Source organism: Lampetra planeri, chromosome 3 (genome assembly GCF_965212315.1).
Source record: "Lampetra planeri chromosome 3, kcLamPlan1.2.h2, whole genome shotgun sequence".
NCBI lineage: Eukaryota > Metazoa > Chordata > Hyperoartia > Petromyzontiformes > Petromyzontidae > Lampetra > Lampetra planeri.
This window is the reverse complement of record NC_136109.1, coordinates 8,019,935-8,045,336: the sequence shown is the minus strand read 5'-3', so window position 1 is coordinate 8,045,336 and position 25,402 is coordinate 8,019,935. Positions and strand designations below refer to the sequence as shown.

The following is a 25,402-nucleotide window of genomic DNA, read 5'->3' as shown; positions in this document are numbered from 1 at the left end:
TATGATTTGCCGTAAGGGAGCTTCTGAATAAGTATAACCCGTAAAAACAAAGTTTTTCACTATAAATCCTTTATAATGCGTGGCGGCTAGAGTCCTCTCGTCCTCTGGCTTGAGATGGCTGCCACCTATGGGTCAGATGATTGTCTGGCAGCATTAAGCAATTGGTAATTAAATATAATATTTTTGTCCTAAAAAGTGTAAAATTTTGGAAAAAAATTTTTTCACGAACATTAATTGTCACGCACAACGAGTCTGTGTGGAAAACGTCAGCTCGATTGGATCACGGGAAGTGGGTTAAAAAACGACCGAAAGATTTGCACGGTCCTAAGCAAGCAAGCGAACTTAATATAAAGGATTTAGAAAAGAGCTACATAGCTCAGTGGGCCTTACCTGGTGAAATAAAAAATTGTTTAGTTCGTGTTTAACTTCTTTCGCGCCGTACACAGCCAACCGCGGTGAGTGCGGTGTGCCCAGCGCGGTTGATGGGAGCGCAGTCGGTGTGATTTGGACAGTGCGGCGTGACCGGCGCGGTTAATGGGAGCGGAGTCGTTGTGACCGGCGCGGTGCGGTCAATGTGTTTGCAGAGCCACTTCCTGCAGTGCGGCCCGGACAATCCGGCGTTTCACGACGTTGAGGACTGCGAGATCTTCGAGTCTCCGGTCCCCATGACCATGGCGTTGTCCGTGCTCGTCACCATCGAGATGTCCAACGCCCTCAACAGGCGAGCAAGCACAGGCACCGCTCACCAGCAACTACAATAACGACGGCCACCAACATCGCCATCACAGCTACTAATACCGCAATAATTACAACAACCACCACCGCAAACACATTCCTGCTGTGGAGGGAGCTGGTAGGAACGTTGGGTTGCTCGGTCAATGGCCAGGGTCAATGGCGGCGTTGTGTATTCCGCAAATATGGCCGACTGTGAGGGCGGGCAGAAGCCGGCGTGAGTAGGTTAAACGTTGAGTTTTATAAGGGCACCATGGGGTGACCAGCCCCTCCCCACTCAGCCCCACCCCTCCCACCCCCCACCCAGCCCCACCCTCCCCACCCAGCCCCTCACATCAAAATGCGCTACTTTAAAGAAATATAGACAACACGTTCCACTTAATGAAATAGACTTTTTCTTAAGTGTTTTTTTTCTACAACATCAGAGTGCAGTGCCACATTAAATACGCACTACAATGACAATAGTTTAAAGCGATTTGAAGCATGTTTTTTTATGGGGGGAGGGGGGGGGCAGAGCTTTGTGACGTCATATTTGAGGGGGGGGGGTGGTCTGACTTTTTGTGACGCCGTGTGACGTACGCATTTGGGTTAACCCCCCCTCCCCCCGCCATGCTTACGTACTAAATGGATGATGGCCTTTGTCTCTGCAGTCTGTCGGAGAACCAGTCCCTGGTGCGCATGCCGCCATGGGTGAACCTGTGGCTCCTGGGCTCCATGCTGCTCTCCATGTCCCTGCACTTCCTCATCCTTCACGTGGAACCCCTGCCGGTACGGACACACGGCGGTGGTGGTGGTGGTGGCGGTGGTGGTGGTGGTGGTGGCGGTGGTGGTGGCGGTGGTGGTGGTGGTGAAGGCAGTCGTGGTGGCGGCGGTGGTGGTCAAGGCAGTCGTCGTGGTGGTGGTGGTGGTGAAGGCAGTGGCAGTCAAGGCAGTCGTGGTGGAGGTGGTGGAGGTGTTGGAGGTGGTGGTGGTGGTGGTGGTGAAGGCAGTCGTGGTGGAGGTGGTGGTGGAGGTGGTGGTCGTGGTGGTGGTGAAGGCAGTGGCAGTCAAGGCAGTCGTGGTGGAGGTGGTGGAGGTGTTGGAGGTGGTGGTGATGGTGAAGGCAGTCGTGGTGGAGGTGGTGGTGGAGGTGTTGGTCGTGGTGTTGGTGAAGGCAGTGGCGGTCAAGGCAGTCGTAGTGGAGGTGGTGGTGGAGGTGGTGGTGAAAGCAGTGGCAGTGAAGGCAGTGGTGGTGGTGTTGGTGGTGGCAGTGGTAGTCAAGGCCGTGGTGGTGGTGGTGTTGGTGGTGGCAGTGGTGGTCAAGGCAGTCGTGGTGGAGGTGGTGGGGGAGCGGCAGCTTAGCGGTTAGCGCGCTTGCCCTACGAACCCGGCGATCCGAGTTCGATGCCCGCTCACGCTCAACGACACCCAGTGACGATTATCTGAACCGGGGCCTCCCCTAGGTCGACTCAGTCTCAAATGAGTAACTGGTGCGGTGTAAAAAAGAGACAACGGCGGCCGGGCTTGGTGTTGGCCACCCACCCCATCTGCGCCCGTGCCAGGCCGTCATGTGGTGTTCGCTAACAGCACTTGCCCCAACAGTCTGTTGAGAATATACGGGAGATCTTTGCCTTCTTTGTAGTAATCTAGTCTGTACGGTGTTTGTATGTTTGTGGTAGTATAGTAATGTTTGTACGGTGTGTATATAGATGGTGATGTAGTAATGTTGTCTGCACGGTGTGTGTGTGTGTACAGATGGTGTTCCAAGTGAGTCCTCTGGACCTGACGAAATGGCTCATGGTGATGAAGATATCCCTCCCCGTCATCCTCATCGATGAGGTTATGAAGTTCTTCGCACGAAACTACCTGGAGGGTGAGAGCACAACAAAGACAAACACATTCCTGCTGCGGAGGGAGCTGGTAGGAACACGTTGGGTTGCTCGGTCAATGGCCAGGGTCAACGGCGGCGTGGTGTATTCCGCAAATATGGCCGACTGTGAGGGCGGGCACAAGCCGGCGTGAGTAGGTTAAACGTTGAGTTTTATAAGGGCACCACGGGGTGACCAGCCCCTCCCCACCCAGCCCCACCCCTCCCATCCCCTACCCAGCCCGACCCTCCCCACCCAGCCCCTCCCCACCCTCCCCACCCAGCCCCTCCCCACCCTCCCCTCCCCACCCAGCCCCTCCCTGCACGACGGACGGACACAATAATTTCCTGTGTGCTGGTGTAACCAGGAGGTTCCTACCAGTATAACGTTGACGTTATCTATATATGTAAACGTTGACCGAGCTCATCTCTCTGGCCAATTGGACTAAAATTCTGCGGGTTGAGAGGCGCATGGCTCTAAAGGAAGAAGTTCAACATGACGGAGAGTCATTGAACACAACAACAACCGCCATTCGCAACTAAGTGGCGGTGACGTCACCACGACGCTTTGTGCCAGGCCATGTGCACCTTGAGGCCACGTGAAGTGTCGAACGCCCGCTGGCAGGAGGTCACGGGGCAGACCCAGCAGGTGCCACGGGTTGACTGACTGGCTTGAGATGACTGAGATGACTGGCTGATGCACCACACAACAGACACACACACACGGACATTAACACACGCAAAAAAACCTGGAATGGATCGTACTCCGTGCCCGGATCAATCAGTGTGACCGCAAGTGAATTATTTTTTAGTTTTTTTTTTTTGTGTCTATCACCTCTAACGTCGTGCATTAAAAGCAGAACATCAATAATCGGCGACGTTTCGGCCAAGAGCCCTTCTTCATATCACATAAAGTTGGATAAATCTGGTCTCACACACACAAAAAGACAGATCCCCCGTGTAACCTCAACAGACTTTTTGGGGCAAGTGCTGTTAGCGAGCACCGCATGAAGACCAGCACGGCGCACGACACGGCCGCACCACGCCCGGCCGCCTTTGTCTCCCCAGTGGCGATGTTGATAAACTGCAGAGGCCCAGGACCGATTCAGATATTCGCTGCCAATGTTCTTGGCCGTGAAGCGGGAATCAAACTCGGGTCCCCGGGTTCGTAGCGCAGTGTGCTAACCACTGCGCCACCGCTCCCCGTATAGCACGCGTTGTACAACAACGACCGTCCTTCACCACAAAGTGGCTTGTGCCAGGCTAGGTGCAGGAGGTCAGGAGACGGACATCCAGGTGCCGTGGGTTGACTGACTTGAAATGACTAACAAATGTGTGGTAGGTACCACGTACGAACAGGAAACCCACACACGTGGATGATTATTAATCTAATGTATACACCCCGAGGTCGTATACATTACGTCTGTGTGCGTTCCCATCCCAGCCATTAAACGGTGTGTGTACATAACCACGCGTACTGTGTGTGTGTGTACTGTGCGTGTGTACTGTGTGTACATAACCACGTGTGCGGTGTTTGTACTGTGTGTAAACATCACCACGTGCACTGTGTGTGCTGTGTTTGTACATAACCACGCGTACTGTGTGTGTACTGTGTGTGTACTGTGTAAACATCACCACGTGCACTGTGTGTGTGTACTGTGTGTGTGTACTGTGTAAACATCACCACGTGTACTGTGTGTGTACTGTGTGTGTGTGTACTGTGTGTGCTGTGTGTGTGTGTACTGTGTAAACATCACCACGTGTACTGTGTGTGTACTGTGTGTGTGTGTACTGTGTGTGTACTGTGTAAACATCACCACGTGTACTGTGTGTGTACTGTGTGTGTGTACTGTGTGTGAACTGTGTAAACATCACCACGTGTACTGTGTGTGTGTACTGTGTGTGTACTGTGTGTGTATGTACTGTGTGTGTGTACTGTGTAAACATCACCACGTGTACTGTGTGTGTGTACTGTGTGTAAACATCACCACGTGTACTGTGTGTGTACTGTGTGTGTACTGTGTAAACATCACCACGTGTACTGTGTGTGTGTACTGTGTGTGTACTGTGTGTGTATGTACTGTGTGTGTGTACTGTGTAAACATCACCACGTGTACTGTGTGTGTGTACTGTGTGTAAACATCACCACGTGTACTGTGTGTGTACTGTGTGTGTGTACTGTGTGTACTGTGTGTGTACTGTGTGTGTATGTACTGTGTGTGTGTACTGTGTAAACATCACCACGTGCACTGTGTGTGTGTACTGTGTGTAAACATCACCACGTGTACTGTGTGTGTACTGTGTGTGTGTACTGTGTAAACATCACCACGTGTACTGTGTGTGTACTGTGTGTGTGTGTACTGTGTGTGCTGTGTGTGTGTGTACTGTGTAAACATCACCACGTGTACTGTGTGTGTACTGTGTGTGTGTGTACTGTGTGTGCTGTGTGTGTGTGTGTACTGTGTAAACATCACCACGTGTACTGTGTGTGTACTGTGTGTGTACTGTGTGTGTACCGTGTAAACATCACCACGTGTACTGTGTGTGTGTACTGTGTGTGTGTACCGTGTGTATGCTGTGTGTGTACTGTGTGTGTACTGTGTGTGTGTACTGTGTGTGTGTACTGTGTGTGCTGTGTGTGTGTGTACTGTGTGTGTGTGTACTGTGTGTGTGCGTACTGTGTGAAACCCTAACCTCACCGCGTGTCCTCCCATTCCACGCGTACGTTCTGCCATCACAGCCTAACCACCTCCAAAAACATCAGTTCGACTCCAGGTACCGAACCCCCAGCCACCCCCATTGCCTGCAATGCCTGCCACATTGCGTGCATGCAATTCCTGCACCCGGAGGACCCACGGGGGGGGGGGGGGGGTCTGGATTTGCGAACCTGCATTTGTTGAACCGGCCACGTTGGGATTGCCGCCTGATTGCCCGCAACGTGAGTTGGAACGCGCTTTATGACGAGATGCGTGGCTCGTGGAGAGGAGCCCTTGGAGGGAGGGAGGGGGTGGGGGGGTCGTCTGCGTTGATCGCCTGCGAATGTGTCTGCGTTTACCACGTGGGCGTCTGCCCCAATGCCTTGATGCTGCACGTTTGAGAAATGCCTGTCGTGTATCAGCCGCGCAATTGTCAGGTTCCAGACACGCTGGGTTCGACCGTGCCTCGGCTCGGTTCTCTCTCTCTCTCTTTTTTTTTCTTCCCGAAGTTTCTTCGGTTGCTTTTCCTCTCTCTTGCTGGCGAAGGCACCGGGATTGCTTGCACAACAACAACAGCAGCAGCAGCAACGAAATCTGGAGGAATGGAAATGTGCCTGTGGTTTATTGTCTGCGAGGAGGGGTTTTTGGGGCAATGGCTGTTTGAATCCCTCGAAGCACGAGAGGGATGGTTGTCAGTTCGGCTCCTCTTGATCCTTGGGGTGGAGTCCACGTGAGGCACGAACAATTGGCTGAGCGTGGCTCTATGATATTGCCCGGTGTGTGTGTGTGTGCGCTTTAAGACATCGCAGTTAAAGCCACGATCAACAGCTACAAGTCAGAAGATCTCTCTGCCCATCTTATTCGAAGCGGGCAAATTGTCCGCAATGTCAGTCCGCTGTAAATAATGTATTTTTTTTTATTAAATAACACTGGTCAACACACTTTTTCTGGCATAAGATTCCAAATCTGGCATCAGTTTTTGTCTATCACATCAGGTTTTTGAGATATCAAATATTGCATTTTCAATAAAAACTGCAGAAGAAAAATATTTTAAAAAATGTGGATATCTACATAAAATGAGATTATGAACACACTATCCTAAAAGTGCAGCACCATATTTTAACACTAAAGCAGTCACTGACTCGCAACAACTTGCAGTCATAAGTGACAGAGTTAATTTCGGGTAAAATCAATGAAAATAGGGTATGCTAATAGCATAAAAATGAGACGTGATAGAGCAAATCTGAGATCAGATTTGGAATCAGCACCCTGAAATTAGTCTAAAACAGCTGCAAAAGTCCAGGCCAGAAAAAAAAAATGTTGTTGTTGACCAGTGTAATTAAATAAAATTTACATTTTCAATAATAAATTGAGGATAATAAAAGCAAAAAAACCACGCGCGACGTTTCGATCGCAACACGAGCGGTCTTCATTCGGCGGAGAGAAAAGAGGAGACAAAGCCTCCAAATGCAAGAATATGAATTCCTGCTGTCACGAAAGTCTGAAGTCAAAATCGATACTTATGGTACAGCGCGATCCATTTATAGATACCCCACCGAAATAATACAAATATGGAGAAATATATTGCGGAATGGTGTTTTTTTTAAATATCAATCTCGGAGATACGCTCATTAAATATGTCAACGCTCTCCCCTGTGAGCAGAGGTCGCAACCGGGTACCCGATACCCGTACCCTACCCGATACCCGGCTACCCGTACCCGGCCAGGTACGGGTACCCATTTGCGACCCTGGTGCGGCCGGGTACGGGTACGGGTAAGGAATCAAAACCCGTTTGCGACCTCTGCCTGTGAGGCACGGAGCCATCGCTTTCACGACATTCAGCCGCACGTTTGGACATCGGGAGGAGGAGCTCGTCCACTCAAAATCACTGGGGTGTCTGTAAACGGATCGCCCTGTGTCGCTCGTGTAAGGCAACGTTATTCACGATGTTCGCGGTGGGTTGTTTCTTTTGTATTGGGAGGGATAAACCGGGGGGACCCGGAGAAAAATCCACGCGACCACGGGGAGAGTTGACACCGCAAACTCCAAATATACAGCAGCAGGCGTCCGGGTTGCAATTGAACCCACGACCTCCTATATACCAGGCGAGGTAGTTAACATCTCGCCACCGTAGCACCCCCCCCCCCCGCCCCTCCTAAACAATTTCCCCACTTCTTAGCCCCGGGCCCGATGTAAACCAGTGGTCGTGTAGCATATTCAATAGACACACCACCACTTTCCTTTGACATGCACCCCGATGTGGGCCAATTGTGAGAAAGCATCGAGATGTGATGTCACGCGTTCTTCACCTGTAGGCTTGTTTCCGCCCTCCCCCACCCCATTTAGTTTTTTTGCTGTTCGCAAGGCGATTGTTTATATTGGAAGAATTGCAAACGCATGCGTCGCACGATGCCTGCAATCCCCCTTCTTCTGGGATCCCTCGTATTCGAGTATGATGTCCCTCCAGGCGTCACTTGTCTGTGTTGTGAGGGTGGACCTGGCTGTCCATGGGTCCGGAGATGGCTGAGTAGGCCAATCCGTGACCTGCAGATCTTGGCACAGTGGGGGCACCAGGATGGTCCATCCTAAAGCTTCCACTCGTTATTGTCTCTGTCTCTAGTGTTTGTGTGCTCTGCGGCTATCAACTCTCTTCGCTCGGCCTCAAAATGCTGAGTTTCATCATTAGACCTCCTTTGCCAGTACCAAAATATAATAATAGGGATTTTCCCCCCTTTTTCGATGTATATGCTTAACCCGAGCCCTCATTACTCTGATAGTGCATTGTCCTTGAGCTGTACGCCTTTTGGCGTCCTCTGGTCTAGCACCAATTGAGACGAGGCTCAAGAGAAAGCCGTCTCTGGTGTGGACCAATCAGTTTCAAGGACAATGCTAATATTACCAGAGTGTGTTTTTGGTTTGCATTTTGACCACAAGCATTGTGGTTAATGCACACATGATTCCTCGTAAAAAGGTTTCAGTTTGGTTGCCAGGAAAAAGAGGGGGGAAAACCCCTATTATTATGCTGAGTTCCATTGTTTATTTTCGCCCTCCATGATGGTCTACCAAGAGCATAGATTTCCCAGTTGTTTGCATCTATCTATATGGTGGAGGCAGCAGCGAGGGTTGATGGATCACACAAGTGTTGTGAAACTCCCTTCCCGTGAGCGTCAAGGTGCCCGTACCCTGGCTCGCCAGGGGAAGGAGGCACAATGTGGACTCTACCTGTTCCGTCTGTACGGGATGGAGTGTTTCCCCCCACGTGCAAGGCTGCAGATGATTTCGCGAGTTGAGGACTCGACGTGTATTCGACACACGCGTTGCTTTTCCCTGCCATCATTGGCTATCGCTGAGGTGCGCGTGTTAAACTAAACCGTTTTTTATTATTTTGACGAGGTAAGGCCCACTGAGCGATACGGCTCTTATTGCAGAAGCGACCTGGTTATTGCAATTCATAGCTCAACGAAGTGGCTTATCAATTATGTTGACATTTATCGCAGGCCAAATGCTCTAAACGCATGTTTCTAAATGTGGAGGGAAAAAAAAGAATTTTTCCACTCAGGGTATATGAAAGTCCTATTGTTGGCCTAATCCAGAAAAAAGTATCCCCACCACTGATAGAAATGTTAGGAACCTTGCGTTGTTTCACCAAGATCCTGAACATAATCACAACTGGCAGGAAAACTAGCAGCAGCATCTCCGTGTGGGAGACGCTCATGATAATGGCACAACGCCGATATACAACGAGCGTTGGGCACCAGTCGTCTTTACTAAGGGTACCGAGCTCGTGGAGGTAATTCCACCTTTCTATGGCAGAGGACGTTTATTTTTAAATTTAGAATGCAAAGTGGTGCTGCATTCTACTGCTTTATTGACACCGCAGTGGGATGATGATGGCCTCAGTTGGCAAGGGCTGGATTACTGACTGAGAAGTAACAGCGCTTGAGCCATTTCCCTCACTAAGATGAATGTTTCCCAGTTGACATCGGCGTAATAAAACAAGACGGCACTGGGCCGCACAGCCTTAATTCTCACCAAGACTCGTCAGCACGGTGGTGGCCATGTTAATCAATAACCACTGGTCTGGCAATAATGCTGGAATCACTATTGGAAGGTTTCTAGTTGAAGCACAGGCCCTTGGGACGGTTCGACAAAATGAGCAAGCACTTTTTGGGGGATGCCATAATAAATTGGTACGATGGGAAAACTTGTCCCGCCATGGAAACGTGGAATTTCCACCACTGGCTGCAAATTGCCAGTGGAGATGAGTGCGACTGCATCCCTATTCTTTGTGAGACTGCTGCATCCTTGTTTGCGCAAATAAACGTCGATTGTTTGTGACACGAGGTGTCTACGGGATGGACACAGCTGGTGTCGGATTAACAGCAGTTACCCTGCGAACGTCACCACAGGAACAGCCACACGGTGACTACCGGGGGAATGGAACTCTCGCCCCCCACGGTCGTGGGCCCCGGCGGCGAGCCGACCTACACAGCCTAAACTGCTGCCACCCCTGACTGCATGTCCCCCCTTTCTCTCTCTCTGCAGGGAAGGACCGAGGAGTTGAAAACTGAGGTAGGGCGAGGCCAAAACCCGGAGCCTGGAATCCGGAGCCTGGAGCCTGGGAAGACACTGGAAGGGGAAGAGGGAGGGGGGGTGGGAGGGATCAGACTTGCGTCGGTGATTCCGCCCATATTTATTCATCAGGGAAAAAGCACAAAACGTACAATTCGATACGAATCACAAAATAGGTAATTATGTAAAAGGGCAGATTTGTTCAGTTGCTAAATGGGTAAAATATCATCTCTTCTGGGTTAATATTTGCCCATCAGGAATTTGATATCTAGTTTGCTGGGTTTCATCAGCAGGGTGTGGGTCTCGTGTAAGAAAATGCTGAGAAAAGTTAAAGCATTTTTCATGCAAATCTCTCAAACTTCTTTCCTGCCCCCAACCCAACCCCGATCCCGAACCCTAACCACCTCGCACTCTACGCACGGTCAACGTGGGACAAACAGCTACCCCTCTCCCACTGTGACGCCGTGCCATATATTCTTGGCGGGCGACGGTTAAGGGCCCGGAGAGTTTCGCCTTCTCAGTTTCATGTCCACCGATGACATAAAAAAATAAAAAAAAATCCCACGTTTCTGTTTCTCCTCTTTGAAACAAACCAGACAATATTTATTTATTTAAAAATCATCGCCAGCACCAAACTGAAATGCTAGAGAAACCACGCAAAATGGGCGTTTGGTCGCTGCCAAAAAAATAAAGTTTTTGTTGCGAGAAATTTTATTTTTTTTTCCGTTTGTTTTAGGCGAGGGGGGAGGCTTCTAGTTGACGTCGGGGCGACACGGACCCCCGGCGTGGCCGATACCGCGTTCAAACTCCCCGCCAGGAGACCCGAGACGTCTTAAAGCGCGCGAGTGCGAGTGCGTGTGTACGCGTGTGCGCGTGTCCCTCCCGGCTTATTCATAATGGCCGGCTGTCGCTCGTTGTGGACCCACGCTTTGTTCCATGCTGCTTGCCCTGTAGTTTTTTGCGGTTTTTTTTTTTTTGGGATGATGATTTTAAAAAAGGTTTAATGGATAAAAAAACTAAAAAGTTAAATTCACGAACGGTGGAATTGATGGTTAATAAAGAAGTGGAATGGGAATGTTAAACCTCGGCGAGGTGTGTTTGTCAGCGAGCATCGCACCACCACGATAACTAACCGCTGTGGTGCGTTTTTAAAACAAGTGCACGACTACCACGTTGACAGCACCGACGACTGCCCCCCCCCCCCCACCACAGTAGCACACAAGGAACATGTCGGTGAATCGAACTTTGTGAAACGAGCTGACGAGTTTATTGAAAAATTGTTCGCAAGTGTACAAAGATACAGACAGGCACACCAACACACACGCTGGATGAACATCATGTCCTGCGAGACCTCTCTCATCGCCGCCCCACCTTATCGCCCCATCTCGTCCTCCTCGCCCGATCGCCCCTTAAACCCCACCCCAGCCGCATTGGCGGAGAGGGATGGGACTTGGGGTTGGTGTTAAAGACAGATTTTAGGGCTGTTTAAGGTACATTTAGGGTTGATTTATTTAGAGCCGAGAGGTTTAAAGCCAGGTTTTGATGGCTAAAGTCTGTATGAGCTGCGGTTAACACTGGGCAGAGCCAGCGTAGGGGGCTGGGTGTATGTTTCAATATAAACCAAGTTAGAACCAGACATGCGTTCAATTGGCATTAGCACCAGGATTAAGGTGTCAGCAAAGGACTGGGTTGAATGTTAATCCAGGTTCATTGGCTGTGGTTAGAGCTAAGCTAGATCGAGTGGCTGGTTTAAGATTAAGCCAGGTTTATTAGGGCTGGGGTTAGGGTTAAGCTGGGTTGAGTGCAGGGTGTAAGAGTCGTGTGTGAAACCAGGCTTCGGGGTTTGTCGTAAGCTTCGGTGTGACGACCGAGCCGGTATCCGCCGTGCTGCCTGGATTTCGCTACTGTCCCGGTGCGGACAGCGACTTGTTCATGAACTGCCTCTTCACGAAGCACATCCACCACTGCAACACCGATAAACACGCGCGCGCGCGCGCACACACACACACGGATACAAACGTACACATTGATGCGCACAAATGCGTATAACACAAGCACGCACAAGAACACAACAACGACCGCCATTTACCACTAAGCGGCGGTGACATCACCACGACGCTTGTGCCAGGCTATGTGCGCTTTAAGGCCTCGTGAAGTGTCCAACACCCCGCTGGCAGGTCAGAGGACAGATCCAGGTGCCATGGGTTGACTGACTGACTGAGAAGACAAAGATCCCCCATACAGCCTTAACAGACTGTTTGGGCAAGTGCTGTTAGTGAGCATCACGCCCGGCCGCCTTTGTCTCCCTAGTGGCGATGTTCACCCGACGCAATAGGTACTCATTTGAGGCCGAGTCGACCTAGGGGAGGGCCAGGACCGATTCAGATCATCGTCACTGGTGGTGTTGGCCGTGAGCGGGAATCGAACCCGGGTCACCAAGTTCAGTGCAGCGCACCGACCGCTAGACCACCACTCCCTCCAAATCCGAATAAGCACGCGCACAAAATCCAGCCGACCGCTCCCCACACGCATGCGTACAAACGGAAACACGCACGCACACTCGCATGTATGGACGTAGAAGCACGCATGGACATACACATGAGCACTCATGAAAAATAATCTAGCAGACGAATGCACAAAATGCTTGCACAACACAAGGGCCTAATGAAGCACAATCATGGACAAACGAGACAAAGCTCCCCTGTATAGCCTTAACAGACCCTTGGGTGAAAGTGCCATTCAAAGAGAAACTGGGGATCTTTGTCTTGTGTGCGCCACAAACCTCTGATCTAAGAAGTTCGATTCTTGGCCGTGTATACTACTGGTAGGATTATTGTGTCCGTCCGTCCGTCGTGAAGGGAGGGGCTGGGTGGGGAGGGAGGGGCTGGGTTGGGAGGGGAGGGTGGGGAGGGGGTGGGTGGGTGGGGAGTGGGTGGGTGGGGAGGGGGTGGGTGGGGAGGGGGTGGGTGGGTGGGTGGGGAGGGTGGGGCGGGGAGGGGAGGGTGGGGAGGGGGTGGGTGGGGAGGGTGGGGTGGGGCTGGGTGGGGAGGGTGGGGCTGGGTGGGGGGTGGGAGGGGTGGGGCTGGGTGGGGAGGGGCTGGTCACCCCGTGGTGCCCTTATAAAACTCAACGTTTAACCTACTCAAGCCGGCTTGTGCCCGCCCTCACAGTCGGCCATATTTGCGGAATACACCACGCCGCTGTTGACCCTGGCCATTGACCGAGCAACCCAACGTTCCTACCAGCTCCCTCTGCAGGAGAAATGTGTTATCAGTGTGGAGTGACATCTGAGCTCGTCTTGGACCCAATTATTCACCAACCAGCATTGTCCAGCAAAGTGAAGTATGGTCGAACAACTCCCTTGCCCAATACGGAATGGCAAAGCCTTCATCTAGTCATGGTTTGAAAGGGGCAGTAATGTCTGTGTTTTATGCGCATGCATGATATGTATGTGCAGTACATATTATTTATGTGTATGTGCAAATAGGTGCGCGTATGTATAGGACTCGTTGTGCACGAGCATATATTGTGCGTGTGTGAATGTGTGAAATAATGTGTAAGCGTCGTGTGTGTGTAAGTACGTGCGTGATTGTGCATGTGATCTGCATGTGTGTACAAGTTGGATATACCACGTGTGTATCGTATCAACATGTTGGCTGCATACGGTGTGAAAAAAGTTCAACATACATACACGTTTATGAATGAGCAATATACGTGCGCGCGTATGTTTTAAAAGGTAAAGGGGCAGCCCTGCAATTGCGTGCTCACGCCCACTGCAGGGTGAAGGTTCTCCGCTAGCGGGACCTCCAGAGAGGCCCTCCAGGAGGTATACTGTATCACTCTTCCACACTGCACAGACATTTCGTAAGAGGTGGGACGACCCACACTTGACCCCACCATACGCGACCTGCCGATCGACCGAGTGTGGAGTACCCGTTGATACTGCTGGGTAAACACATTCCTGCGGAGGGAGCTGGTAGGAACGTTCGGTTGCTCGGTCAATGGCCAGGGTCAACGGCGGTGTGGTGTATTCCGCAAATATGCCGACTGTGAGGGCGGGCACAAGCCGGCGTGAGTAGGTTAAACGTTGAGTTTTATAAGGGTACCACGGGGTGACCAGCCCCTCCCCACCCAGCCCCACCTCCACACCCAGCACCTCCCCACCCACCCCCCCACCCAGCCCTCCCCACCCAGCCCCTCCCCACCCAGCACCTCCCTGCACGACGGACGGACGGACACAATAATCCCCTGTGGGCTGGTGTAACCAGGAGGTTCCTACCAGTAACACGCAGTGAATGGAGGGGGGGGGTGTATTTATGCAACTTGCTCCTTGCTTCAACTGCCGTGCCAGGAGATGAAATCGAACTTGCTAACTGTGGATTTCAAGTCCACGGTGTTCACCATTTCACCACAACAGTTTCGCTGCATATTTGTGTATCGGTGTGTGTGTGTGGGTGCGTATACTCTGTGCGTGTGTATGTACTGTGCATGATCTTACCTTGCTGGGTTTGTCCGTGGCCGGGTCAAACACGCGCTCACACAAACGCAGCCCCGTCTCCTGCCTCAGCTGCTGCAGGTAGCCCCTCATCATCTCTACACAGACAGCACACAGGTAACCTCTCAACATCTCTCCACACAGCACGCAGGTAACCTCTCATCATCACTACACCCAGCAGACAGGTAACCTCAATCTCTACAGAGGTGTCGGAAAGACAGCATCCTAATGTTTATTATGTTTATTAGGACGCTGTCTTTCCGACAGCCCTGTTCTTCACCTGAGGATGGCTGCTTGCGTTGTGGCCGAAACGTCGTGAGAATTTTATCTTATTATGTTTTACTTTCATTATTTTATTGTTTCCCTTCTACGTGACTTTACCGAAAGAACCAATAATATAATCTCAGCACATGTTTGTGAATGTGGAGGGCAAAACCGGAGGGACCCACAGGGAGAGCACGCAAATTCCAAATATACAGGCGTCAAGGATGGGACCAAACCCACGACCTACTGCGTACCAGGCGAAGGAGCTAACATCTCGTCACCGCGGCGCCCCACGCTGTGTTCCGTGGCGTCCTGTCCTGACGCTATGATGTGTTACGTCACATGTCCGTGTGTTACGTGACATGTCAATGTGTTGCGTGGCATCGCGTTGCCACGTGGTGTCATAACACCGTGTCCTCGTGTCAAGCCGCCCTGCCACGCTGCGTTCCCCGGCATCGTGCCGTGACGCGACAACGCGCCCCAAGTCGTTGCGCAGCGCGGGGGGTTGTCGGCTGGTAGTGCGGCCGCGCGGGCGTTGCCTCACCCTCCTCGGCGCGCCCGCTGGGCTTGGCGTACATGGCGTTGAGGGGAAAGCCGCCTTCTCCGGGGATGGGGAAGTTCGTGATGCCCAGGGAGTACATCTCCTTCTCTCCCTGGCCCTTGGACGTGCACTGCACCAACACCATCAACAACGTCAACACCGTCAGTGGGCAGCATCAAGACCAATACAAATAATAACAGCACAACAACACTGATTGACGACCAACATCAACGGGATCAACACGAACGTCATCAGTATCAAGACTGTGAACGCCGTCACCACCAACATCACCTCAATGGTAATACAGTAAAACCTTGGATTGCGAGCATAATTCGTTCCGGAAACGTGTTTGTAATCCAAAGCACTCGTATATCAAAGCACTCGTACATCAGTTGTGATCACGTGACGCTCGGCAGAAAAAGCGTAAACACGTACTGCTCGTATTGCAAGACCTCGCTCGTTTATCAAATTAATATTTATTTAAAATGTTTGCTCGTCTTGCAAAACACTCGCAGACCAAGTTACTCGCAATCCAAGGTTTTACTGTAATCCGATATCATCGCTACCAATATCACATCAACTCTATCAACTTCCACTCCATAAGCATCGTCGTCGTCATTATCACCAACATGAAAGATCCCGCGCATAGCCTGTAACAGATTGTTCGGGAAGGTGCTGCTAACGGGCACCTATGAAGGCCGGCACGGCACACGAGGGGGTAGCTTGTAAAAACCACGCCCGGCCGCCTTTGTCTCCCCAGTGGTGATATCTACATACCACACCAGGTACTCATTTGAGGCCGAGTCAACCTAAGGGACACCCAGGACCGGTTCCAATAATCGTCACTGGTGTTGGCCATAAGCGGGAATCGAACCTGGGTCATTGGGTTCGCAGCGCACCAATCGCTACATCACCACCATCAACACCAACATCCCATCAACTAAGCCAACATTAACAAACTATCAACATCTTCACCACGACCAACATCATCACCAACATCACCATCACGCACCTTCTGCAGTTTCTTGAGGCACTCGGTGATGTAAAGAGTCACGTAGATCAGAGTGCGGTCTGCCTCATTCTGAAAGCGCACACAAAAACAAAGATCCCCCGTATAGCCTTAACAGACTTTTGCAGCAAGTGCTGTTAGTGAGCACTTGTGAAGGCCAGTACGGCACACGAAGGGGTTGGTGGCCAGCACCACGCCCGGCCGCCTTGATCTCCCTCGAGGCAACGTTTACACATCGCACTAGGTACACATTTAGGGCTGAGTCGACCTAGGGGAGGCCCATGACCAGTTCAGATAATCGTCACTGTGTTGGCCATGAGCGGGAATCGAATTCGTGTTTCCAGGTTTGTAGCACGGAGCACTAACCACTACACCACCCATCCCTCCGAATCTGAACACGCATACACACACACAATCCAGCCGCAGATGCGATATATTACTGGTAGGAACCTCCTGGTTACACCAGCCCACAGGGGATTATTGTGTCCGTCCATCGTGCAGGGAGGGGCTGGGTGGGTGGGGAGGGGCTGGGTGGGGAGGGGAGGGTGGGGTGGGGAGGGTGGGGAGAGGCTGGGTGGGGAGGGTGGGGAGGGGCTGGGTGGGGAGGGGCTGGTCACCCCGTGGTGCCCTTATAAAACTCAACGTTTGACCTACTCATGCCGGCTTGTGCCCGCCCTCGCAATTGGGCATATTTGCGGAATACACCACGCCGCCGTTGACCCTGGCCATTGACCGAGCAACCCAACATTCCTAACAGCTCCCTCCGCAGGAATGTGTTTTACAATAGATGCTGATTGAGTTGATGTGGACATATAAACTGGTGATGGCGATAAAGGTTGGGATGATGGCGATGTAGATGGTGATGGGGTCGATGGCAATGCCATTGATGGTGATAGTGATGCAGGTGAGGATGGTGATGGCAAATGTGGTGGACGTATCACCTTGATCTCGTAGTTCTTGAAAAACACATTCGCCTTGAAGTACATGATGGCTTCATCAATGATGTCCATCTCCCTAGCTAAGTACCACACGCAAACACACACAGAATCACGTACACATACAAGTCAATATCAAACCTCCAATGAGCCGCTGTGACGTCATCAGCACCACCACCATCCGGCTTCAAATCTTCAACCATGATCACCGACCTCCCGGTGCCACACAAATGCCAGGATCTCAGAAACTCACTTTCTCTGGGAGCAGGGCCCTTGAACTGGGTCTTCAGCGGGAGTAAAGCCATGTTCCCCACCATCCGGTTATCGGACTCCTGCAGGCTCGAGTGGTAGGCCTGAGCACACAGCACACAAAGATGTTAGCAAGCGACTAAAATCGCCACCGATGTTGGCCGTGAGCAGGACTCTTACTCGGGTCGCCGGGTTCGTAGCGCAGCGCGATAAACACGACACAACCGTTCCCCATAGAGAATACGAAAAGATAAAGATCCCCCGTATAGCATGAACATACTTTTGGGACAAGTGCTGTTAGCGAGCATTGTGCTGACCACCCACGAGGGGGTGGGTGGTCCGCACAACGCCCGGCCGTCTTTGTCTGTCAAGTGGCGATGTTTACACACCGCACTGGGTACTCATTAGAGGACGGGTCGACCTAGGGGAGGCCCTGGAGCGGTTCAAATATTCGCCACTGTCTGTTGGTCCTGAATTCTGGCCGTGCGGGGTTCGTAACGCAGTGCGCAAACCACTACATTACCGCTCCCCACAACACACAAGCATGTGTACCATCACAAACACCGCATTCGCGTGAAAAGATGCCAAAACCTCCACCAACACGTTCACACACACACATACAGGGCACACTCCCGACCCTGACGACGCCTGCTGCTGTATAATTGGAGTTTGCGGTGTCTCTCTCCCCGTGGTCGTGTGGATTTTTCTCAAGAGTCCTCCGGTTTTTTCCATCCATATTTAGAATCAACATGCGTTGAGTATTGGGCTGCTATCAATTTCCACGTGATAAGCCACTTCATTGGGCTATCAATTGTGGCCAGGTCGCTTCTGAAAAAAGTAATATTTAAACAACTTTTTTAAAAACACGTTTTAATGAAATGTACCGTACTCGTAATGGCAGAACTCCACGACTCCAGCAAGTGGCCCCGAGGCTTGCCATAACGTAAGGAGCCGTGGTGATTTACAGCCAACGTCAGTTGAGCGTGGACAATTAGACCCAAGCCGAAACAAATCATATAAAAAAATTAACCCGTAAAAACAAAGTTTTTCACTATAAATCCTTTATATGCGTGGCATCGGTTTTATTTTATTAATCATTTCTGTTTTTCTTGAGTAAGAGTTTCATTTTTATCACATTGGTATTTTAAATTAAATATGAATTTTTTTTTTCCCTAAAAAGTGGAAAATTTTGGAAAATTTTTTTCACGAAAATAAATTGTCACGCACAACGAGTCTGTGTGCAAAATGTCAGCTCGATTGGATCACGGGAAGTGGGTTAAAAAACGACCGAAAGATGTGCACGGTCGTAAGCAAGCAAGCAAGCGCGCAAGTGAACTTAATATAAAGGATTTAAAAAATAGCATATGTAGCTTCAGTGGGTCCTACCTGGTAGAATTAAAATAGTGTTGTTTTCCTCAATGCTTCCTCTATGCCCCATGCATTCGTCAATGCTCCCCCCGTGCCTCCCCATACCCCCCCCCCCTCCTCTAGAGATTGGTGCCAGAGAGATGTGGCACTACTTGACCATATTGGCACAATTTCGAATTAAAGCTTTCGTGACTGCAGGGATTCATATTGTTGGTTCTTTCGGTAAAGTCACGAGGAAGGGAAATAATAAAATAATAAAACATTATAAAAATTCTCACAAATAGTGAGAATTTTTATTCAAATTCTCACAAATAGTGATAATTTTTATTATGTTTTATTATTTCATTATTTCCCTTCTACGTGACTTTACCGAACCAACCAAGAATATACATATTGGCACAATGCAGAGGAAAGTGGAAACTAATTACGAAATGTGCAGTGGGATATCGATCTGCCCATGGATCGTGATGATGACTCCCTCTATGCTTACCCATGCGCCCACTATGCATCCCTCTACTCCCCCATGCTTGGCCTAGAACTCCCCACGCTCCCTCGAAACCTCCCCTGCACTCAACCTGTGCTCCCTCCTCTGCGCGTTTCTCACGTCCCGTTGCTTCCCTCTGCTTTTCCGCTTTGCGTACCAATCCCCCCCCCCACCACCCCCCATTTCCGACATGCGGTGGAAAACCTAGGTCCAACATACAAACACAGCACGCCATTACACTCGTCTCCCTACATGTCTAACCCAGACGTCGTCAGGCTGTCCCCATGCTCCCCCCTTAGGGCTCCCTGCACGCTCCCCACGGCTGCCCCCCATTCTGCCAAGTGGCGGGGCCCGGGGCGTGGCAGCGTCGATCACCGCCGTCACCCCGCGACCCAGAGACGGCGCTCCATCTCCCGGGCTCCCCGTCTCACCGGCATGATGATGACGGCAAAGGGGGCGAGACAACGAGGAGGAGATGGAGGAGACGAGGAAGAGAAGGAAGAGACGAGAAGGAGGAGGAAGAGACGAGGCGCTGTACGAACGACGGCTGCTGCTGCTGCTCGGCCACTTCCCCACCTCTTCACTTCCGCGTCTCTCCGTGACGTCACGCGTCAGGTCTCTACTTCGATTCCACGATATCGATTCCGTGCACTGCGATCGATTCCACGGCCGCGGTTGCTGCTTTGTGTGCGTACGCTTGTTGGTACGTGCCAACTCAACGGTTGGTTAGAGAGTCTCCCAGGTACGGGATCAATCACGGCGTAGAATAATCGAAAGTAAGCGAATACGTGATTCGATGTACGTTATCTTGAGAGTAGTAATCGATTACTGCTCTGGAATCGAAATCGATTCTTGTCCCCCCCCCCCGCGGTTTTTTCCTGCCCCTGACTCGGGGCTCCGTGACGTCATTTCCGGGAAGCACGCCCCTCTCGCTCTTAAAAAACGACATGACGTCACTCCAGGGTGAGCGCGAGCCAACGCCCAACTCTACAGATATAATGACGTCATCGCTCTAGCTAGGAATACGTCACGCACTAATCGACGGTGACGGTGGTGGGGGCCCTGGGTCGTCTGTAATGTATGGATCACACAGCGGCTGTTGTTGCTTGATCATACTTCACCGCCCTGGTCACGGTGGAGTGCAGCAATGCGTGTGGCTCAAGCGCCCTCTGCTGTTCACTCTTCGATTAATGACATTATGTAACACGATTTTTATTCCTGGGTACTAAGTGTTATTTTCTAGATTTGAAGCTTTCGTGACTGCAAGGATTCATATTTTTAGGTTTTTTCGGTAAAGTCACGTAGGCAAAAAAATAAAATTAATAAAAGTAAAATAAAATCAAAATCACGACGTTTCGGAGGCAACACAAGCTTCCGTCTTCAGGTGGAACCGTCACAGCACGATAGCTGTATCAAGTGGTACAGCTATCGTGCTGTATCAAGTGATACAGCTATCGTGCTGTGACGGTTCCACCTGAAGACGGAAGCTTGTGTTGCCTCCGAAACGTCGTGATTTTTATTTTATTTTTATTTTACTTTTATTAATTTTTTACCTACGTGACTTTACCGGAAAAACCCTAAAAATATGTTATTTTCTAGTTGATTATGCCTTAAAAGTATAGAAAATGCCTATTTTCCCCACAAACTTTGCTTTTGTGACCGGGCTTTTACGTGAAGGAATTACACAAATGCACACGTTTTCTCATTGAAAATAGGTACATTTCTAAATATCACCGTCCTGGTCACAAAATAAAAGTTTGTGGGGAAAAAAAAGCAATTTTTCTGTATGTTTGAGGCATAAGCAATTGCAAAATAACACTACCCAGGAACAACAATTATTTGTATTATTACACAGTGTGATGCTTTATTTCACATTCGTATGGCCAGGTCCCAATAGCATAACTTAATTATCAGCTCAGGGGGTGCGCAATCGGTCAGGGATATTTGATTCGTTAGGATTAATAATACCACGGCTCCTCTTGCCTATGATCACATCTTATCACAGAGGTTCTCTGCAAGCCATCTGGCTACCATGAGAGATTCGTTCATGAGGCTATCCACATATACAAACACAGAGACAATTTTAACCGAGAAGATGGATTCTGGCTTAGCAATCATTGGAAGGATTTGATCAACCATTTCGGGTCTTAATTGATTGTGTTCACGCTTACGGTGACTTTCAGACCGCATTCCATTCTACTTTTCTCCCCCCTCCTCTTTTCCGAACATAGATGAACAACTTCCAAATCGCTGTCCGTGGTGCTGACGTTAAGAAAAAACCGCCACTTTTTTCAAAATGTCTTGATGTGGATTTCACACCTGATGATGATTGCTTGTGTTGCAGTCGAAACGTCGTGAGCATTTTATTGTTTTATATTTTTATCATTTTATTATTTCCCTTCTACGTGACTTTACCGAAAGAACCAAGAATCTAATATAATCACATCATCGTTACGCTCACGGTCTGGAACATTTTCCGCTGGAGGGGTGCTCCCTATTCGTAAAATGCAGCCACTACACTTCCGTTTCAGACTCTGTCTTCTCGACAGACCTGTTCTCCACCTGAGGACGGCTGCTTGCGTTGTGGCCGAAACGTCGTGAGAATTATTTTATTATGTTTTATTTTTATTATTTTATTATTTCCATTCTACGTGACTTTACCGAAAGAACCAAGAAGATGAATCCCTGCAGTCACGAAAACTTTAAATCGAAATTTTACACTTCCATTACGGAAGTGTAAAATTACGTTTTTGCAATGTTTTCGTGACCGCTCTTATTGAATTAAAATAGAAGGTGTAACGTAAATGAATGCATTTTCGTAAATAAAATATTTAAACCCCGTTTTAAATACGTTTGTGTTCAAATTATAATAATCATAATAATAAGGTTTCCCCCTTTTTTCTAGCACAAAACTGCAACCTTTTTACGAGGAATCATGTGTGCATTAACCACAATACTTGTGGTCAAAATGCAAACAAAAAACACACTCTGATAATATATGCATTGTCCTTGAAACTGATTGGTCCTCACCAGAGACGGCTTTCTTTTGAGCCTCGTCTCAATTGGTGCTAGACCAGAGGACGCCAAAAGGCGTACAGCTCAAAGACAAAAAAAGGTGGGGGGGAAAAGGGGAAACCCCCTATTATTATAATTTGGTACTGGCAAAGGTTCATACTCTTAGTTCTTTCGGTAAAGTCACGTAGATAAAAAATGAAATTAAAATTAATAAAAAAATAATAATAAAAATCACGACGTTTCGGAGGCAACACAAGTCTCCGTCATCAGGTGGGACCGTCACAGCCAGATTTGCTGCATCAAGATTTTTTTTATTTTTTATTAATTTTAATTTCATTTTTTACCTACGTGACTTTACCAAAAGAACTAAGAGTATGAATCCTTGTAGTCACGAAAGCTTCAAATCTAGAACTGGCAAAGGAGTTCTAATGATGACGTTTGTGTTCGTTTACACTTTGTTGAAAACAGATATCATGGTGGTTGTCAAGGGAGGCTCAACTCGTAGCTTTGGCCACCAGGGGGGGCCAAAGCACCTCCTGGCCCCACGCTGGTTACGCTCCTGCCAGGCCCTGTCTGTTCCACCTTGGCCCCCTCTGCGCTTGCTCAAGTATTGCGATCTTGGTCCTCGTGTTGACTCCTAGATTGTGTTTCGATTTAAAGCTTTCGTGACTGCAGGGATTCATCTTCTTGGTTCTTTCGGTAAAGTCACGTAGAATGGAAATAATAAAAAAATAATAAAACATTTATTTTTTATTTTTTTATTTTTCTTCTTGGTTCTTTCGGTAAAGTCACGTAGAAGGAAATCATAAAATAATAAAAATAAAACATAATAAAATAATTCTCACGACGTTTCGGCCACAACGCAAGCAGCCGTCTTCAGGTGGAGAACAGGTCTGTCAAGGAGACAGAGAATTATTTTATTATGTTAAATTTTTATCGTTTAATTATTTCCTTCTACGTGACTTTACCGAAAGAACCAAGAAGATTAATCCCTGCAGTCACGAAAGCTTAAATCGAAATGTTTTATTTTAATTATTTTATTATTTCCATTCTACGTGACTTTACCGAAAGAACCAAGAAGATGAATCCTAAATTGTGATCGACATGACCCATCGTCTGTGAACAAAACAATGCTTCGCAGCTCATCGGACTTCCTCCAGGATAAATAAAGATTCTAATTCTGATCATCACCGTCAACCCAAAATGAGCACCGCATTTTGGGAAGTCAACATTCGTCTTAGGGGCCGTCCATAAATGGCGTCACGCGATTTTGGACGAATTTTGAACCCCCCCCCTTCGTTACACGGCGTCACGAAAAGTCAGAACCCCCCTCAAATATGACGTCACAAAGCTCTGCCCCCCCCCCAATTTTTTTTTAAACATGCTTCAAATCGCTTTCAACTATTGTCATTGTAGTGCGTATTTAGTGTGGCGCTGCACTCTGATGTTGTAGGAGAAAACATTTATTAAAAAGTCAATTTAATTAAGTAGAACGTGTTGTCTATATTTACTTAAAGTTGCGCATTTTGATGTGACGTCACGTTTCTCAAACCCGCCCCCCTCGTCACATATCGTCACAAATGTCTGACCCCCCCCCCCAGGTGCGTGACGTCATTTATGGACGGCCCCTTAGTTGAACACGTAGTCACGACAAATATTTTCCATGAGATGATTTTTTGGGTTAGATCGCATAGATTCGTCTTAGTTTCAAGTTTACTTTGTACTTCCAGATGAGAACTCAAGAGACCATGATAGGAGTATTATATATAGCTCAATGGGCCTTACCTGGTAACATTTTTAAAACACATTCCTGCGGAGGGAGCTGGTAGGAACGTTGGGTTGCTCGGTCAATGGCCAGGGTCAACGGCGGCGTGGTGTATTCCGCAAATATGCCCGACTGTGAGGGCGGGCGCAAGCCGGCGTGAGTAGGTTAAACGTTGAGTTTTATAAGGGCACCACGGGGTGACCAGTTCCTCCCCACCCAGCCCCACCCCTCCCTCCCTCCACCCAGCCCCACCCTCCCCACCCAGCCCCTCCCCACTCAGCCCCTCCCCACCCTCCCCACCCAGCCCCTCCCCACCCTCCCCTCCCCACCCAGCCCCTCCCTACCCACCCAGCCCCTCCCCTCACGACGGACGGACGGACACAATAATCCCCTGTGAGCTGGTGTAACCAGAGGTTCCAACCAGTAAAAAGTTTCGTTTATTTGCCCGAGTGATCTGAGGCATTCGTTTGCTGCCAGTAGGGGCGATGACCGCTGCTGTGTATCATCACAATTGAGAATTTTTGCCGTTTATTTCACATTTTGTCAAATGACAAAGGCACACGACAGTCTGCGCTGGCGAATGACATCGCTGGATCTTTCACGGGCCACTGTGAAACAGTCGGCGCGTGGTGTTATCATGGACATTACACACTGCAGTATTAATGGGGGCGGCGGCTGAGATTCGAGCCGTGAAACCTCCGCAATAAGCCACGGAAGTGCTACCGCTCGGCCATGTCGTCATCGCCCTCCTATATATATAAACTGGCCCTGCCATAGGAATGTGGAATTGTCGTCGCGGACTCGGGAATTTGCCCCAGCAGTGTGTTAAAGGCTCTACGCTATACCGGGGATCTTTATCTTTGATGATGGTAGTAATTATGATGATTTTGCTGATGATAATGATCGTGTTGGTGATGGTGGTGATGACGATAATTATGCGTGCTATGAAGAAGACCCGTTGGCAGAAACGTCGCATATCTATTTTTATTTTATTTTAAGACAACACAGCGTTATTGACGAATATTTTGAGTGTCTCTTCTGTTAATTGTGCCTGTGTATTACTGCCAATGCACCAGCAGCATCACCAAATAATTTGAGAAATATCAGCGTCCTATAAATTAAAATCTTTATTCTTTTGATGGTTGTGGTCGTGTTGGTGGTGGCGATAATGACTTGCGATGGTGTCATCGTGATTTCGATGATACTGTTGATGATTCTGGTGGTAAAACTATAGTAGTGAAAAGGATGCTCATGTGATGATGATAGTGGTGGTGGTGGTGTTAACGATTGGGGTTTCATTTTCTCCATTGACATTTTCCGGAACGCCCCTGGGGCTGGCTTTGGGTAGGCATTAATTATCGGCGTAAGACACTATCACTCTGAGTATACGCTTATCCACAACAATACAATGTATTTGGATCCTATATCCA

General features: G+C 49.3%; 2 protein-coding genes across 3 annotated transcripts in view; one reads left to right on the top strand and one right to left on the bottom strand.

Moving 5' to 3' along the window:
* LOC144737568 (sarcoplasmic/endoplasmic reticulum calcium ATPase 1-like) overlaps positions 1–10,929 on the top strand; it is a 38,362-nt gene extending 27,433 nt beyond the window's left edge. Inside the window, exons 20-24 of one of the 2 annotated variants that reach the window (XM_078620337.1) lie at positions 585–721; positions 1,383–1,500; positions 2,467–2,584; positions 5,319–5,353; positions 9,821–10,929. In XM_078620337.1, the coding sequence (XP_078476463.1) occupies positions 585–721; positions 1,383–1,500; positions 2,467–2,584; positions 5,319–5,323 (378 nt within the window). In that variant the 3' untranslated portion in view covers positions 5,324–5,353; positions 9,821–10,929. The remainder of the gene's footprint in view (positions 1–584; positions 722–1,382; positions 1,501–2,466; positions 2,585–5,318; positions 5,354–9,820) is intronic. The other variant, XM_078620332.1, reaches the window with a different exon arrangement.
* Positions 10,930–11,091: 162 nt separating this feature from the next.
* ARPC3 (actin related protein 2/3 complex subunit 3) lies at positions 11,092–19,824 on the bottom strand. Its single transcript, XM_078620347.1, has 7 exons — positions 19,624–19,824; positions 17,345–17,444; positions 17,098–17,174; positions 16,160–16,228; positions 15,151–15,277; positions 14,346–14,440; positions 11,092–11,811 (listed from the first exon to the last, which is right to left on the bottom strand). The coding sequence occupies exons 1-7, from the start codon at positions 19,627–19,629 to the stop codon at positions 11,749–11,751; spliced, it is 537 nt and encodes a 178-aa protein (XP_078476473.1). The 5' UTR covers positions 19,630–19,824; the 3' UTR covers positions 11,092–11,748.
* Between the last annotated feature and the right edge of the window lie 5,578 nt (positions 19,825–25,402).